This window comes from Sorex fumeus, unplaced genomic scaffold (genome assembly GCF_029834395.1).
Source record: "Sorex fumeus unplaced genomic scaffold, SorFum_2.1 ptg000048l, whole genome shotgun sequence".
Taxonomy (NCBI): domain Eukaryota; kingdom Metazoa; phylum Chordata; class Mammalia; order Eulipotyphla; family Soricidae; genus Sorex; species Sorex fumeus.
In genome coordinates this window covers 13,203,715-13,220,472 of record NW_026606105.1, presented here as the reverse complement: position 1 = coordinate 13,220,472, position 16,758 = coordinate 13,203,715, and the positions used below count along the sequence as shown (strand labels likewise).

Here is a 16,758-nt window from a genome sequence, read left to right as displayed (position 1 = left end):
GCTCAGTCTCCAAACCGGAAAACTCCAAGTTGGAAATTCAGTGATCTTTGTCCCAAGTTCAAGCAGAGCGCATCTTGCACGTCTGTCATTTCTTTGTATGAGTAGGAAGAGGGGTCAGAAATAATGATTGCACCAAAATTTGCTCTTAAAATGTTTTCCAGTAAGAAAATCTCATGGGATCATTTTTTATTGTCTTTTTCCATCTTTCTAACAAGTTGGAATCTGCCGAGTTAACCTTTCTTTTCCTGCAGTGATAACCATCCTTCCCTTTTCAATTTATCACTTTCTTGACAGCTGATATCAGTCTCCACTAACATTGCAACAATTTGAGAGAATATTGCAGGCACGCAGGGACAGCCTCCTATGAATCAATTAAAGAAGTCACAGTAAGTTGCCATTGAAAGTGGAGCAGCTGCATCCTTGAAAACAGATGCTCTTCTGGGTCTGAATGAGTCCAATTTTGACTAATTTTAAGACCTAAACAGATTTCAGTCTGCTTAATATTAGGATGTGTCGCCACTTGAGACATCCTAATGCCCTGGGCTGATTGCTTCTCCATGACAGTTAATGTTGCCTTTCCTTGGGAGAGGCTGGGGATTTGATATGCCAGAGATTATATGCCAGTAGAAAAGACGGGCCTCAAATCACGACCCCCGCAAGGTGGACTCATGAAATTTAAGTGACTTCTCAAACTAAGAAGCTTCTGCACTTAAAAAGAAATAGTGACCAAAATACAGAAAGAGCCCACAGAAAGAGAAAGAATATTTACCTAATACCCATCTGATAAGGGATTAGTGTCCAGGATATAAAAGACACTAGTAGAATTGTACAAGAAAGAAAACCCCCAACCCCATCAAAAAATGGCGAGAAGAAGTGAACAGAAATTTCCTCAAAAACGAAACACAAATGGCCAAAAGGCGCATGAAAAATTGCTCCACATCGCTAGCCATCAGGGAAATGCAAATCAAAACAACAATGAGATATCATTTCACACCACAGAGACTGTCACACATTCAAAAGAACAAAAGCAGCCAGTGCTGGTGTGAATGTGGGGGAAAAGGAACACTCTTTCACTGTTGGGGGAATGCCCACTAGTCCAGCCTTTCTGGAAAACCATATGGACAGTCCTTCAAAAACTAGAAATTGAGCTTCCATATGACCCCACAGTACCTCTTCTGGGTATATATCCCAAGGATGCAAAAAGCATAGTAGAAATGACATCTGTACCTATATGTTCATTGCAGCACTGTTCACAATAGCCAAAATCTGGAAACAACCCAAGTGCCATAGAACAGATGACTGGTTAAAGAAACTTTGGTACATCTACACAATGGAGTACTATGTAGCTGTTAGGAAAAATGAAGTCATGAAATTTGCTAATAAATGTATAGTCACGGAGAGTATCATGCTAAGTGAAATGAGTCATAAAGAGAGGGACAGACACAGAAGGACTGCACTCATTTGTGGAGTATAAAACAACATAACATGAGGCTGACACATAAGGATAGTAGATACATGGACAGGAAGACTGCTCCATAGCTGAAAGCCTGCCTCATGAGCAGAAGGGAGAAGGCAGCTGGAATAGAGAAGGGATCACTAAGAAAATGATGACTGGAAGAATCGGTCAGGATGGGAGATGTGTGCTGAAAGTAGGTAAGGGACCAAACATGATAACCTCTCAGTGTCTGTATTGCAAACCATAATGCCCAAAAGTAGAGAGAGAGTATGGGGAATATTGTCTGTCATGGAGGCGGGGGGGGGGGGGTGGGAAAGGGGAGGTATACTAGGGTCACTGGTGGTGGGGAATGTGCACTGGTGGAGGAATGGGTGTTGGATCATTGTGTGATTGTAACCTAAACATGAAAGCTTGTAACTATCTCACAGTGATTCAATAAAATTTAAAAAAGAAAAAAGAAGAAATTTAAGTGACTTCTAAATCCAGCCCTTTTTATTGAGAAAAAGCTTGATCTGTGGGAACTGACCAGAATTGCTTTAAACCTTGTTTTACCAAGATTCCTGGATGGCCCAGTAAACCAGCTACTTCCCTGTCTTTCCTCTGTCTTTAAGCTAGGTTCAGGAAACTAAGAAGAAAGTCATGACTAGAAAGGCAAGATGTGAACCAGAGAGAGAGAGAGAGAAAGAGAGAGAGAGAGAGAAAGAGAGAGAGAGAAAGAGAGAGAGAGAGTACAGTAGACAACCTTCCTTTGCATGCAGCCAACCCAGGTTTGATCCTCAGATACCACACATGGTCACCAAACCCTGTCAGAAGTGATCCCTGAGCACAGAGCCAGGAGTAAACCTCAAATACCACCAGGTGGACCTCCTTTCCCCAATAAAAGAAAGCAAATCACTCTTTCTTTCTCTTCATCTTTATTAGCGTGTTATTATTTGAGTTTGCAGTGTGTTGTCAGCCAGTTAACCGGTGTGTTCAGCTTAACTTTACAAAGCACTGTTTAGGGACTGGGAGGTGACGCAGAGGGCTGGAGCACAGGCTTTGCATGAGGAACCCTGCGCTCAGCACCTCACAGTGCATGGCGCCCCAAGCACTGCCAAGAGCAGCCCCCGAGCAGCGCTGAGGCGGAAGTAGTTCAGAAACAAACATAAACTAAAAAAAAAAAAAAAAACCCATTGATTAAGCTTTTGTTGTGCCTGCAGCTATTCTGCCAGCTTTGAAAGTGGGGGGTGGATATTATTCAACATAGACCTGGCATATATACAATCTGCTAAACAGATCGTGATTGAGGAATAAGATGAGTACTCTAATAGAATTGATATAGGTGGGAAATCGCCCTGGAGAGCTGGCAAGTCTATCTGGTAAATCAGAAATGACTGGGGGGTCTGAAGAGGACATGAATGATTTTGAAGAGGATTAAGAACCATGAGAGTTGTAGACTCACAGAACAGCGAGCTTTGTTTAGGGGAGTTGCTTTAAGAGGGTGGTGAATCAAAGGACCAGGGTACAGCGGGGGTTAAATTAGAAAGGAGGGCGAGAGTTCCAGATAAGTTCTGGTGCTAGAGAGCAACCAAACACCATGGAAGGACTTTGCAAGGAACTACAAATTTATTATATAAGCAACAGGAAACACTGATGTCATTTTTACAGTAAATTAACGTCGTCAGTTTTATGGTTCAGAAAAATGCTTCTGGCTCATATTGAGTTGATTATAGATGGAAGACGGGATTAATTTGGGGATTAGACATGAGGCTAAGATATCACTTAGAAGACTATTAAAGTAGTCCATGAAAGAGATGAAGACCAAGCCCGGGCATTGGCAGGAGATGTGGAAAAAGGGAAAATTAGGTAAACAAAATGCTTGAGAAGTAAAACTGTTCAAGGGAGCGAAGAGAGGAGAGATGCCAAGATTTGTCTTCCAGTTGCAGCAGACTCCTAAGTTGATAGACCATGGGTGGAAAGGAATGTTGGTTAAAGAGCAGATGCTGAAGAGACAGGAGTTCAGTTTTGAACACATGGCATTTGAGATGCCTATGGACTGCACATAGTGAAGAGAAACTACAAATCGTTGAGCAGATATTTTTTTTTATTTTACTGAATCACCATGAGATAGTTACAAGCTTTCATGTTTGGGTTACAATCACACAATGATCAAACACCCATCCCTCCACCAGTGCACATTCCCCACCACCAATATCCTCAGTATACCTCCCCGCTTTCCCACCTTCCCCCTGCCTCCATGGCAGACAATATTCCCCATACTCTCTCTCTACTTCTGGGCTTTATGGTTGAGCAGATAAAATTTAACAGCCATCATTTGCTAGATAATATTAAAATACATAAAAAATGATGAGCTTGCTCAAAGAACATGCGAAATGGTTAGAGAGGTCAGTCAGGAAATTTGAAAAAAAAAAAAACCCTGGCCATACCAGCATTTATGGATGGGTGAAAGGAAGATAACCAAGAAGGAAACTACAAAACAAATATCAGAGAAGTAGAAGGATCTCTGACAGAAGACGATGCCCAAGACACCGAGGAGAAGAGTTTCAAAACCGAGGTTGTCAGTTCAAGTGAATGTAGCAGAGATCTTTTCTAAGATTAAGATAGAAATTTCTCAGTAGAACTGGTCATCGGGGTTGATCATCATAATTATTAATAGAGGCGTGAAGGCAGAAATCAGATGTGGCACATTAAATCGTTCATCGAAGGTAGGATCGTGGCAGGTGTTAGCAATTCTTTTGATGTCATAAGAATCAGAAGTTCTAGAGCAAAGACTCAACACATATTGGGAGAAAATGCTTGAGGCAGAGAAGGGCAGTCCATGCTGGGGGAAGTGGCTGAGCAAGATGGAGGAGCACTTGGACGAAGATTCACCAGTGGCACTAGAGACTAGTTTGAGATAAAAATGCAGGAAAAGAAAATCTAGGGAAACCACCTGTACATTTCTTTCCATAACCAAAGATGAGTGGGTCATCAGCCCAGGGTTAGACCACGTGGTGCCCACAGCAGACTGTTTAGGGGGACAGTGACCAAGCAGTGACCCACAGTCACCTCTAGCTACAAGTGGAGTGGGTATGGTGGCTCCCAGAGTCTAGTGTGGAAAGAGTAAGGGAGAACCTAGAATATGTGTGTTCCACCCTCACCAGAAGTGTCTTCCCCAGAAATCACAGTTCAGTTTTCTGTGTAGACAATCAACGTAGTGCCAATGGTCACAGTTCTCCTGCCACCAAGTTGGCTAGCTTCTCAGGAGAAGGGACCACTAGGTCAATTATGGTTGGAGGCCTCACTCGGGATGGGAGATGCATGCTGAAAGTAGACTAAGGACCAAACATGATGGCCTCTCAGTATCTGTATTGCAAATCATGATGCCCAAAAGTAGAGGGAGAGTAAGAAGGAAGGTGTCTGCCATAGAGGCAGAGGGTGGGATGAGTGGGGATAGCAGGAGGGATACTGGGAACATTGGTGATGGAAAATGCACACCGGTGGAAGGAAGGGTGTTCAATCACTGTATGACTGAGACTCGATCAGGAAAGCTTTGTCACTGTATCTCATGGTGATACAAAAAAAAAAATAAGGAAGAAGAGCACGGATATCATGAATGATCTGAAGTGTTCATCTCCGTTATTTTAAAATATTTTTACCGAGAGTATTCAGCCTGCACGGCAAAGCCTGGCAAGCTACCTGTGATGTATTCGATATGCTAAAAACAGTAACAACAAGTCTTGCAATGGAGATGTTACTGGTGCCTGCTCAAGCAAATCGATGAACAACGGGAGGACAGTGACAGTGACAGAACTCAAAGGATGATGGGGAGATGGCTCAAAGGAGTGGAACACAAGCAAAAGCCCTACACGAACAGTAGTCTGAAGCTGGCCAGAAATAGCACAGGCAGTCCCCCCACACCACTGGGATGACCCTAATAGCCCCCAGCACTTCTCAAGCCCACATGTGCCCAGCCAGGTATCACTAGAAATTATCCTTCGGAATCCCCTTCCACTGCTAGGGATGCCCTCCAGCTTTTTTTTTTAAAGGTGGAAGCTAAGATGTTGGTTTCTTGTGTTTAGTTTGATTTTTTGTTTGGGGTCTGTGCTCAGGGATCACAACTGGTGTGCCCAGGGCATCATAAGGGGTACTGGGAATCAAACACGGGTGAGCCATGTTCAGGGCAAGTACTCTGCCCACTGTTTTATGGCCCCAGCTCTGAAAGGAAATATGTGAATGAAATGATCAGCTACTTAAATTTCTACAACCCAGTGCATCTAGGTTCTGTGTATGTGAAGAGGTGGCCCCAAGATCATGGTCCAGACTGTGCAAGTGTGTGTGTGTGTGTGTGTGTGTGTGTGTGTGTGTGTGAGTGCAAGTCCAGAGAGCGTCTGTCTCCACCACCACCTCCCCAGCAGATTCCATCCAATGTTGCCTTTTTGTAGGTTTCCACTTGACATTTAAGAGCAAGTTAATTATTCCATGTTGTCTTTGCCTTGCTCAGCATTTCTTTGCTCAGGCAGCTCCTTCTTGTTAAGGAAACTTGGTAAATTTCAGCGAGCCCTACGTAATTCACAAGCCAGCTTTTTTAAGGGCCTCTCTGGGCATCCTTTTTCATGTTGCTTTACTAAAATGTTATGTTTTTGCTATAGATTACAGTCTCCGATGAAAAGTACAACGTGCTGCTACTCTAAATACTGTTTGCCTCATCCATTCCAAGTTTTACCTTGGCTGCTTATCTGGCCACTAACTTGTGCTTGGATTGGTTGGGATACAGCGGGGTGGAGGGGTGGTGTGTGTGTGTGTGTGTGTGTGTGTGTGTGTGTGTGTGTGTGTGCAGGATATAGGGACTGAGCCTAGATAGCACAAGCTGCCAGGGGTGGGAGTCCCTCCCCCTTGATACTCGAGCTGGTGGTAAGTGTTTGATGAGGGTCCATGCTTGGGATCTGGCATCTGGCTTTGTTGGAATGCCACCAGGATCACACCTTCAGGCTGCTGGGACAGGATGGAGGAGGGTGGGGGGGTCAGCCTCAGAGCTGTGCACCACACCTGCCATGCATGCTGCAACTTTGAGCCAAATCCCTAGCTCTTAAAAAAATATTTTTAAACTTGCATCATTTGTCAGTGCTCAGTTATGACACAAAATTAAATAGTATATTTCAATATAAAAAAAAGGGGAGACTTCAGAATTTCTTCCCCCCCACCCCCTTGGTGGAATTTGTTCAGAATGACTTTGATAGACTTTGGGAAATTAGTATAGCGATGGGCCTTAGACCACCCGAATCTGATTTCCTCGAGGTTAGTTTTTTGGTCTCTTTACTGATCCCTGAATCATCCTGCTATGGTCACCTACCTCACAGCTAAGGAACTTGAGTGGCTTGTGTAGACCTATCGGAGCTGTGTTCCTTAGACTTGCTCTCACTGTCGAAGGAAGCATCAGGAAAGCAGTCAGATGCCCTTAGTGATCCCACAAAGAGGAAACAGACACGCCCCTCTGGCGTATCCTCGAGTCAATGTGCATCTTGGGCAGTACCAAGGCTGGAACCTGCTTTACCCATTATACTGCTCCATCACCCTCCTCCATAAACTGACACTCTCTGGAACAAAAGTCCTCTTGTGTTATGTGTTAGCTGTGACATTTGGTATGTTCTTGGAACCTTGCTCCACAGAGGAAGACTTGGCTTTGTAGGTCTGAACTGTCTCTCCAGAACCTTCTCTGGGTGATGCCCAGTCATCCCTGCAGCCCTGAAAACCCCCAACTCCAGCCACTGTTGCTGCTACAGGCAGTTGACAATTCCCAGCCCTCCCCCTCTCCTTCTGCCCCCCACCCCCACCCCGCTGCCAAGCTGATCCACATGCCTCCTCGAGTCCCATGTGCCTAAATCCAGGAAGCTCTGAGCTTTTGCAAGCTCTGGAGTCTGGAGAAGAGCATACCCGCCAAAAAGCAAAGATCAGAGAGAAGTGAGAACCGAGCTTGGTGGTGGAAGAAATTATATTCTGCCTTTTCCCTTGCCCTTCTTGTTGCTGCTGTGATACCCACGGTTCTCAGATTTGACTGTGGTGCTTCCCGGGGATGCATATCTAAGTGCGTGGGCTACTCTCGGGGAATGGAGCGGGGGTCACACGTTGGTCTGGGTGCTCACTGGATGGCCCATCCTTTCACCCGGGATGTCGCACATACAGGGCTGGACATGGGAGTCTTATCTGGAAGCCCTGGACCTCCTGGGGTTGCATTTCACCTTATCTCAGGAAGTGTTATCACTCAACTGAAAAGTCTACAAAGGGCCTTTTGTAAAAGTTGCTAAAGCTGCCTTCAGTCACCCCAGGTAGCACTGTAGCACTGTCCTGTCCTGTAGCACTGACGCCAACGGGAGCTTGCCAGGCTCTGCTGTGTGGGTGGAATACTCTCAGTAGCTTGCCATGCTCTCCGAGGAGGGGCGGAGGAATCGAACCCGGGTCAGGCTGTGTGCAAGGCAAAAACCCTACCCGCTGTGCTATTGCTCCAGCCCTGTCAGCCCAGGTAACCGAGAAAATGTTTAACGCACTGGACTGTAGTGCTCGGGCTCCCAAAGAGCAGAGCCCTGGGGACCAGCTACACTCAGCGCAGGTGGGCAGCTCTGGAGACCAAGCTCAGGGCCTCATTCTTTTTGCCACTGAGTCATCCGCAGGTGTCTGGAATTTTTGTTTTTTAATATCTCATGACTGCCTATAATTAAGCTTCAGTTCTTAACCTAGCCAGTCCATGTGCTGAAGAATCATAATCGCTTTTAGTTTATTAAATTAGTGCAGAGCAAGTGTTCTGTGCTGTTGTTTAACCCATTTGGTTGTCCCCCAGATTACGCCGTAGGCACTGCTCTCTCCATTTTAGAGAAGAAATTGAGGCAACCAGAGTTTAAGTAACTACCTCTTGGTTAACTAATAGTAGGAGTGGAGGGGTCAGAGAGTTAATACAAGGATTAAGGCCCTTTTCTTGCTTGAGGCCAAATCACGTTCAGTCCCTGACCCCAGCGTATAAGCCACTGGACACTGCCAGGAGTAACCCCCAAGTGCAGAGCCAGAAGCAAGCCCTCAGCACTGTTGAATGTAACCCAAAACCAAACCAAACAATGTAGTGAGGGGCAGGACTCAAAAGCCTGTAATTGTAGACAACTAAAAAAAAAATTGAATGACGTTGCCAAATGACTCTGTGACCTTTGAGGAGTTCCAGAGAACTGGCAGAACAGCAGGTATTTAGACACAAACACATGTAATTCACTTTTTTGCTGTTTAGTATTTTCCCGAAGAAAATATGTCCAAGTCCTTTTTCTCTCTAAATATTTTCTCTGTTACTTGGGGGATAGAGAAGGTGTCTTTAGCAATTTTTACAAAAAGACCTTTTTAGACTTCCAGTGGACTGACAGTGCTGTGTGACTTAAGGTGAAATATAACCCCAAAAGATTTAGGGATTCCATAGCCTCTAGAACAAGGAAGTTCATTCTCTTTGTTAACTCAGATCATTCCATAGTATTGGTTGTATCAGGTCTAACACAACCAATTTGAAGGTACGTTTAGGACAACTGGATTTTTTATTTTAATTGGCAAATAAGGAAAGCTAGAAAATTTATTTCATCCAACATTTTTAAGAAGAGCTGGAGCTTTTAGACAAGAAAAGGGAAGACTTCAAGAAAACCTAAAGAGATAGGCTCAATATTTGAAGTATTGATACATGTGAAAATGTTTGCAGAGCTGGTTGTGTAAGTTAAGACAAATCAAATCTTTCAGGAAATCTTTAAAAACAAAAAACATGTTGATGAGGTGCAGCTGGGCACTGAGCATCCCTTGGAGATCCACAGAAGCCACAGGCTGCAGTTGGTCCAGATGACCGTTAAGGTCACATTTGACTCTGCAATTCCATTTGGGGCATCCGTATCTTTAGTTGACTACAGAAGCAGCCTCTCGTATCTTGAATGTCTGATGCCAGCAACACTAACATTGGCCCACGTGGTCAAAACAACACAGTTGGTCAGTTTAGAACAGCTAAACTGGGGCATCTGATGAACTGACGGGTATCTTGTTCTTCCCCTCTCTGCAGCGCTGTCTCCTGCTCAGGAAGGCCACATGAGCATGGACCTCCCTCCAGTGTCAGAGCAGATCCTGCAGACGCTGAGTGAACTGGCCAGATCTTTTCAGGAGATGGCTGACCGCTGCCTGCTGGTCCTGCATCTGGAAGTCAGGTAGGATGTGTGTGGCCAAAGACACATTGGTTTGAATGTGCCGCAGTTCACAAGTCAATTGTTACTTTCTGGGGAGTGGCACTGTTGTTTTGTTTTGTTCCCCATCCCCCTACCCTCTCTTGGTGACTGTTGGCATAACAGTGACCAAGGGTCTCCCCCACTGGATAGCATGCTGCCATGCTTGCGTGCAGCTGACATGCTTGCATGCTGGCTGACAGTACTGTCGTATTTGAGTCATGGTGCTCATACACACTTTGGTTGCCGACCTCTTGGGAAGTCAGACACCATTGCCATGTTTGCCAGGGCCACACCCATGTTAGCAATGGTCATGCACTGTGCTGCAGTGGGTTAGAGATCATGCACTCCACGGTGGCCCTGGGGGTCTCTAATAGCAGTGATGCAGGGATCACATTCAACCTGGAGTGGTGCTGGGAATTGGATCCACAGCTTCAGGCCTGCCAGATGCATGCAGTACCACTGAGCCGCATCCCCAGACCCTTGTTCTTCGAGATGCTTTCTTTCATTTCACGCTGAAAGTGTTCTTTTTGTTTTTTTTAGTGTCCTTTCTTCTCTCTTAGTGTTTTCAGCAGTTGCTCAGTTGTGAAGGCAACAATTCAGAATTCGCATTACATCCAAATAAACAGAATTTGAATGGAGGTGCCAGCTGCTGGTTGATCTAACACCAGTTCATTAGCTTTACTAATAATTCCTAACATCAATTTTATAAATGAAATAATAATAAAGGTCACCTATTACACATTAAGTGTTCAAAATGTGGTAGTTTTGTAATGATAGTGACTTTATGCCCATTGATGTATTTACTAAGATCATCTGCTAATGTAGCAGGAAATAGGCAGATGTAAGAACCGTGATCCCTTCCTTCAAGAACTTAAAAGCAGTTGAAGAGATTAAGTCAAATAATAATTCAAGAAAATTGCTTCAAAGATACCAGATTCTTGGACTCTAATCCCTTCCCCTGCTGTGTAGAATATTCTCATTAGCTTTGGTGGCCTCTCTTATCACACTTATGCTAATGGAAAGCATAATAGGCCAGGAAGTCTTCAGCCATTCATTCATTCATTCATTCACTCAATATTTATTGAATGCCTTCTTAATGCCAGGCGGTGTTCTGAGAATTGGGTCACAGCAATAAAAAAATCATTCAAATTCCCTGTTCTTATGAAATAACATTCTGATGAGGGGCAGGGTAAGAGCAGCCAATGAGTAAACAGGAAAGATCATTTCAGATCAATGCAACGAAGAAAATCAAATAGTATAATGGAATCAAGCGGTGCTACCTAATGGAAATATGAGGTGAGCTGTAAATGCAAGTGATATAGATCATTTAAATTCTCAAATAGTCACAGTTTGGAAAAGTAGAAGAACAAAGGTAAATTAAAACACCAGTATATTTTATCTAACCTACCTTGCCTGGAGTATTGTCATTTCAGTGTGCAATTGACATAAAGTGATTGATACATTTCACATTTTTATACTAAACCATTGAGCCCTGTTGCATATTTTATACATATACTGCACTAGAATTTGTCAAATTTCAGGCCCCATGTGACTAGTGCCATCATACTGGACAGAGCAGAGAGAGGGTTGAAATGATAAGAAGGTGGACTGTAGCACTGTCCTCCCATTGTTCATTGATTTGCTCGAGCGGGCCCAGAAATGTCTCCATTGTGAGACTTGTTACTGTATTTGGCATATGAATACGTCACAGATAGCTTGCCAGGCTTTGCCATGCAGTCGAGATACTCTTCGTAGCTTGCTGGGCTCTCTGAGAGGAATCAAACCTGGGTTGGCCCCGGTCAGCTTTGTGCAAGGCAAGCGCCCTACCACTGTGCAATCGCTCCAGCACAAAGAAGGTGAACTAAGGGTTTTTATTTGCTTTTTCAGATGAGGTGCTCAGTTAAAGTAACAAGAAGTAGGTATCTGAACAAGCATATAACGGGAAAGAGTTTTTGCAGCTTTCAGAATGTCCAGCGATAACACCAGGGCTCACAGTTGTGAGGCACAGAGAGCATACAATGGAATGGTGGCCTGGTGAGCCAGAGGAAGGGTGCAAAAGGATAGGAGAAGGGCGGGCTAGAGCCCCAACATCAGGCTTCCAACCTAGAAACATGATAGGCTTCAACATACCAAGTTCAGATTTTATCCTAAGCATGAAAGAAGCCATACAATGGGTCTTTTGCAGAGGAAAAGCATACATTCATTCATTCATTTATTCATGGGAGATCTCTTATATTTTTATGGAAAAGGAGTTCTAGGGGAAAATATGGATGGAAGCAGAATAAACTAGCTGAGACCAGTTATGAGCACGAGAGATGGGCTGAAGGGAAGGCATTGGAAATTCTGAAGGTCGAACTCATGTTTGTTGAGAGATTAGATTGAGCACAGGGACAGGCAGTAGTGTGAGAGAGAGAGAAAAGACAGACTCCAGGAGAACCACCAACTCTGGGACCAGAGCATCTGTGTGGATTGGGACCATTGGCTGAAAGACTGAGTGAGGGAGGATGAAGGTTGAAGGAGGGATAGGAAGCAAGAATTCTAGTTTGGAGACATTTCATTTGAAATGTCAAGTAGACAGTGTATCCTCTTGAAATCTGGAATCAGAAGTGTTAGGATCTGAAAGCAAATAATATCACACTTTTTTTCTGTATTATTAGGGAAGATAGTTAACGTTGATTCTTTCCATTTGTGATGGTCACTGGATGTAGGTTTTAAAAATATAAACAGGAGCTTCGTTCATTCATTTAGACTTCACTTGAAGTTGGTATGCCCAGGCAAAGCTTAATTGCTAATGGATTTGTTGAAGTTGCTTCTTTCAGGCACCACTTTCTTTTTTCATTCTTCATTATCTAGTCCAGTGAGTTGCTTCTTTATTGTTTAGGGGCATCTGGAGTGGAATAAGGGATAGAGCATTGCAGAGTTGGTTCTATTGTACTTGGCATTATTTTTCCCCCCTATTTCTTGCATTCGGCAGTCCAGAAATCAAGACTCTTCCTCTAGGCTTTCTGATGCTATGTTGTGATAATTTTTAGATTTGTTTTCTATTTATTTATAAGCTGACAGCAGAATAAATCAAGTGTTTTCTATGAATAGACAATTGCAGTAGACAGAAGTAGAAGTAGCGGGGAGGGGGAATAACCCCACCCAGTGTCCTTCCGATGCTTCTGTTACATGGGTTGCACAGAGAAACAAGGAAACAGCAAATTAATTACGATCACAGCTCCCGGAATTTCTGCTATTGATTGTGTGACTGCACAATGTGTTCCTCATTCTGCTTCGTCCGCTTGGAGTGCACCTAATTCCAGGCAGCATATTTCCAACACGTTTGAGTAAGATCTTTTCAATCCTCACCTCTGTTCTGCCCTTTATATTCTTGCACATCTTGGCAGTACTATTCTTAATAACGCTGAACATGTTTTAGTCATTATTTATTAACTTTACAAGTAACCGTTCCGTGTTGCAACACCGTTTCTATAGCTCTTTCAACATGACTTTAAAAATAGGAAAAGCTCGCTTTAACAATGAATAACAGGAAAAGACCGAATTCTACAGTCCCAGGCACATTACTGTCAGACCTGAGACATTTACTGATAGATGACGGACCAAAAGCATTAAATATATATATATATATATATATATTTTTTTTTTTCATTGCATTTCCTCCCCATCACCTGTGACTTGGTTTCCGTATGCAGGCTGCTCTTTTATGCGTGGGCTCCATTTTGTCTTTGTCTCTTTGAAGTACAGGATATGTAAAGGAGGAAGTACCCTCATAACTGGTTCAAAATTATGTCGGTGAGCCCCATGGGTGGCTCATGTGAAGTCGGGAGGAGAAAGACAGTCACCTTCTCCCGATCTGCCTCTGCCACGCGGGACCCAGGGTCACTAGGTTCTTCTCTCGCCTCACAGAAAAGAATTTCAGGAGTAGACAAGCAGTGAAGTAAAACAGATTTTATTTGGAGGTTTTGAAGGGAAGGAGGAAGAGAAAGTCGGAGACAGTGGAGAGTATCGTGCTCAGGAAAGAACCCAGACTTCTCTAAGGGCGGAGAGAGCCCCTACACACATCCCAGCATTAGACATGAAAGCATGAAAGGACACATCTCAAGAAAGGAGATGCAGGTGACACATGTGCTTGTGCAACACGTGTGCTTGGGCGACACATGTGCTCGGCCATGTGGGAGCAAGTAATCCAAGCGCTCAGGCAGTATTTATGCACCCTTCCTTTGTTCCAAGTATTTATAGGGTTTGTCCAACCTGCCCCCATGTGGGGCTTCTATCTAGGTCAAAGTCTGTTGCTATGGAGGTTACTAAGGGGGTTAGGAGTGGTGATGTCTTCTTTGAAATTCCTTTCCTTGACCTTTGTTTCTGCAGGAACTTTTCTGGGTCTGTTGCTATAGATAGGTGAGGGTCTTACCAGATCTTAGTTCCTGTTTTTCCTATTTTCTGCAAGGTTGGCTTCTGACATTGCCTTGGGAGAGGGCCTTCCCTATCCTGCCTACATCAAAAGGCTGCCTGTATGATACCTTGTCCCAGGACAAAAGCTCTTAATGTGCTTGTTTGTCAAGCGAATGAGCCTCCCCTGGACCACCTCAGGCCTCTTGACATGAGATTTGTGTGGAGAGACAAGAGGAGCTACCAGCACACCCCTCTCCTATAGGACGGTGTGCCTCATGGAACAGAGGCCACTCTCTATGTCCCTGCAGTCAAGACCCTGGAGGAGATTTTTAAGCTCCCCAAACTCAGGAATTGGGGTGCCTTGTTCAACATTCACCCCAGATCCTGCTGCACCAAAATATTTATTTGGCTCAGTAAACACTTGGTTGATTCATAAGGATTAGCTGGCTTGAAGTCAAGGCCAGGTAGGGGCTACTTCACCAAACAAAACCTGTTGATCCTCCAAAAAAAAGCATCAATTTGGAGCTTCTATTTTCATTCATTTGTCCACTTCCTGTATCTAAGCGATGATGCCCAGAGCATTCGATTCAGATGGTTCTCACCATCATTGTCATCATCATTGTCAGTGGCTGACATTTGCTTCGTCCACATCCTGCTGTAAAAGACAACTAGCACTGGAGCATGTTGTCTAGGAACTGGGGTGAGGCTGTGGCTATGTAGACACTGTCTCTGACTTTTCTGCCCAAGAAACCTCTCTAGTAAGAGGCTCCAGACAGAATAGATCCAAAAGGCAATGAGGAAGAGCTTGATAGAAAATGATTTCTGGAAGTCCAGGCAACTTCTGATGCTCCAGACTTGCCCTGTTTTCCCCAACCATTTTATATCCCTAGGCCCCTTTTATTCTTGGCCATTGGCAGAGTTCAAACTCTTAAGTGTCCCAAATGCTGTAGGTTCGGAATTCAAGGGTCCGCCCACAGAGAATGGGGCGATTAACTGATTAGATGTCATTTCACCTGTGCCATTATAGGTCCCATTTATCCATCAAGTAGCTTTCCACAGTTCAAATAATAAGGTCACACCAAAAGAGGAGCAACATGGTGCGACTCTGAACTTGGGGAGAACATTTAGTTGCATTTGGGCTAAGTTGTTAGAAACACCATCTCTGTCAGGGGATTTCTCTCACCATCAGCGGATTCCGAAGCAGCTGCCTGTCACAGTTTGGACCAAGATGTGCACGTTCTGAAAATCAAACATCCTACCTGGGTCATCAGCAACATTTTCACCAAAATCATATGAAGGACAACAACCGTAGGACAGAATTAAAAGCAGGGGATGGAGGAGGGAGGGGCAAAATGTAACTTAATTCAGATTGGATATTTCCCAGTGACTTTATAATTTCTTTTACATCTTGAAGTCTTTGGACAAAGAGATTAAAGTACCTCCAGTGTTTGTCTCTCCTCAGTACCATCTCTTTAGGCTCTTGTAAGCTCTTACCTCCTGCTGCTCATAACCATTTCCTAACTAGTCTCTCTACTTCTGGTTGCTTCCAGGCTCCACCATCAGTCCACCTTCCACACTGTCCCCAAGTGAGGATCTTGCCTAAGATCTTAACTGGCTATAGTATTTCACCCCTTGAAACTATCTGAAGGCTTCCATGGCTTCTCTAAGACCAGAATTATTATATGGCATCCAGAGTCTAAGATGCCCTTCCTCTACCCACCTCCCCCAACCCTCCCATGCCTCTGACATCAGATCTGTGTGTAGTAAAAAGGAACCACGTATCATTCCTAAGCAATGACCTTCTCTCACACCCTCAAACCTGTATCCATGGTCATCTCAAAGTCTGAGGGTGGGGTGTCTATAGCTTAGCACTATAGCACTGTCCTCCCATTGTTCATCGATTAGCTTGAGCGGGCCCAGTAACGTCTCCATTGTGAGACTTGTTGTTACTGTTTTTGGCATATCAAATATGCCACAGGGATCTTGCCAGGCTCTGCTATGCGGGCGGGATACTCTCGGTAGCTTGCCGGGCTCTCCGAGAGGGACAGAGGAATCAAACCCAGGTGCAAGGCAAATGCCCTACCTGCTGTGCTATTGCTCCAGCCCATAAGTCTATAGCTTATTGTGGAAAACAGGACCTTAGTAGTAAGGGCTCGATTTTATTTTCCACTAAGAGCTACTTAGTTTTAAGTATCAAGCACAGAAGCCATTCGTTTCCTAGCCATGAGTCTCACTCAGGGCTAATCAACTTTTATCTCTTCCTACATCTTTATTTCATTTCTTTAAATCATAAAAGGTCACAATCCAGAGGGGAATAGGCCCAGTCTAGCTGTTGGTATCTTCATAACAACTATAGGCTTTGGTAATTAGCCCAGAGATGTGACAATGAGTTTCACTGGTGAAATTAATCATTAACTGATTAACAGCTATTAAGATAATCACCCGTCATGGAAGTGAATGATAGTCAAGATACTTACATTCCCTTTGCATGAAAATATTCCAATACTCTGTCACATTCCTGGGTAGGGAAAGGACTTTACGGGCTGGAACACGTGCTTTGTATGCAGGAAGACACTGGCTTGATCCCTGCTCTGGGGTTCCCCATGCACCAAACCACAAGAAAGCTCCTGTTCCTAGGAAACAAAGAAATACATGTAAAACCAAAACCTACAAAAAATTTAGAACAAAACAGAAAAA

General features: G+C 44.1%; 1 protein-coding gene across 1 annotated transcript in view; it reads left to right on the top strand.

Moving 5' to 3' along the window:
- Positions 1-16,758, top strand: part of EXOC4 (exocyst complex component 4) — an 850,139-nt gene that overhangs the window by 770,775 nt on the left and 62,606 nt on the right. Inside the window, exon 15 of the mRNA XM_056124006.1 lies at positions 9,507-9,648. Within this exon, the coding sequence (XP_055979981.1) occupies positions 9,507-9,648 (142 nt within the window). The remainder of the gene's footprint in view (positions 1-9,506; positions 9,649-16,758) is intronic.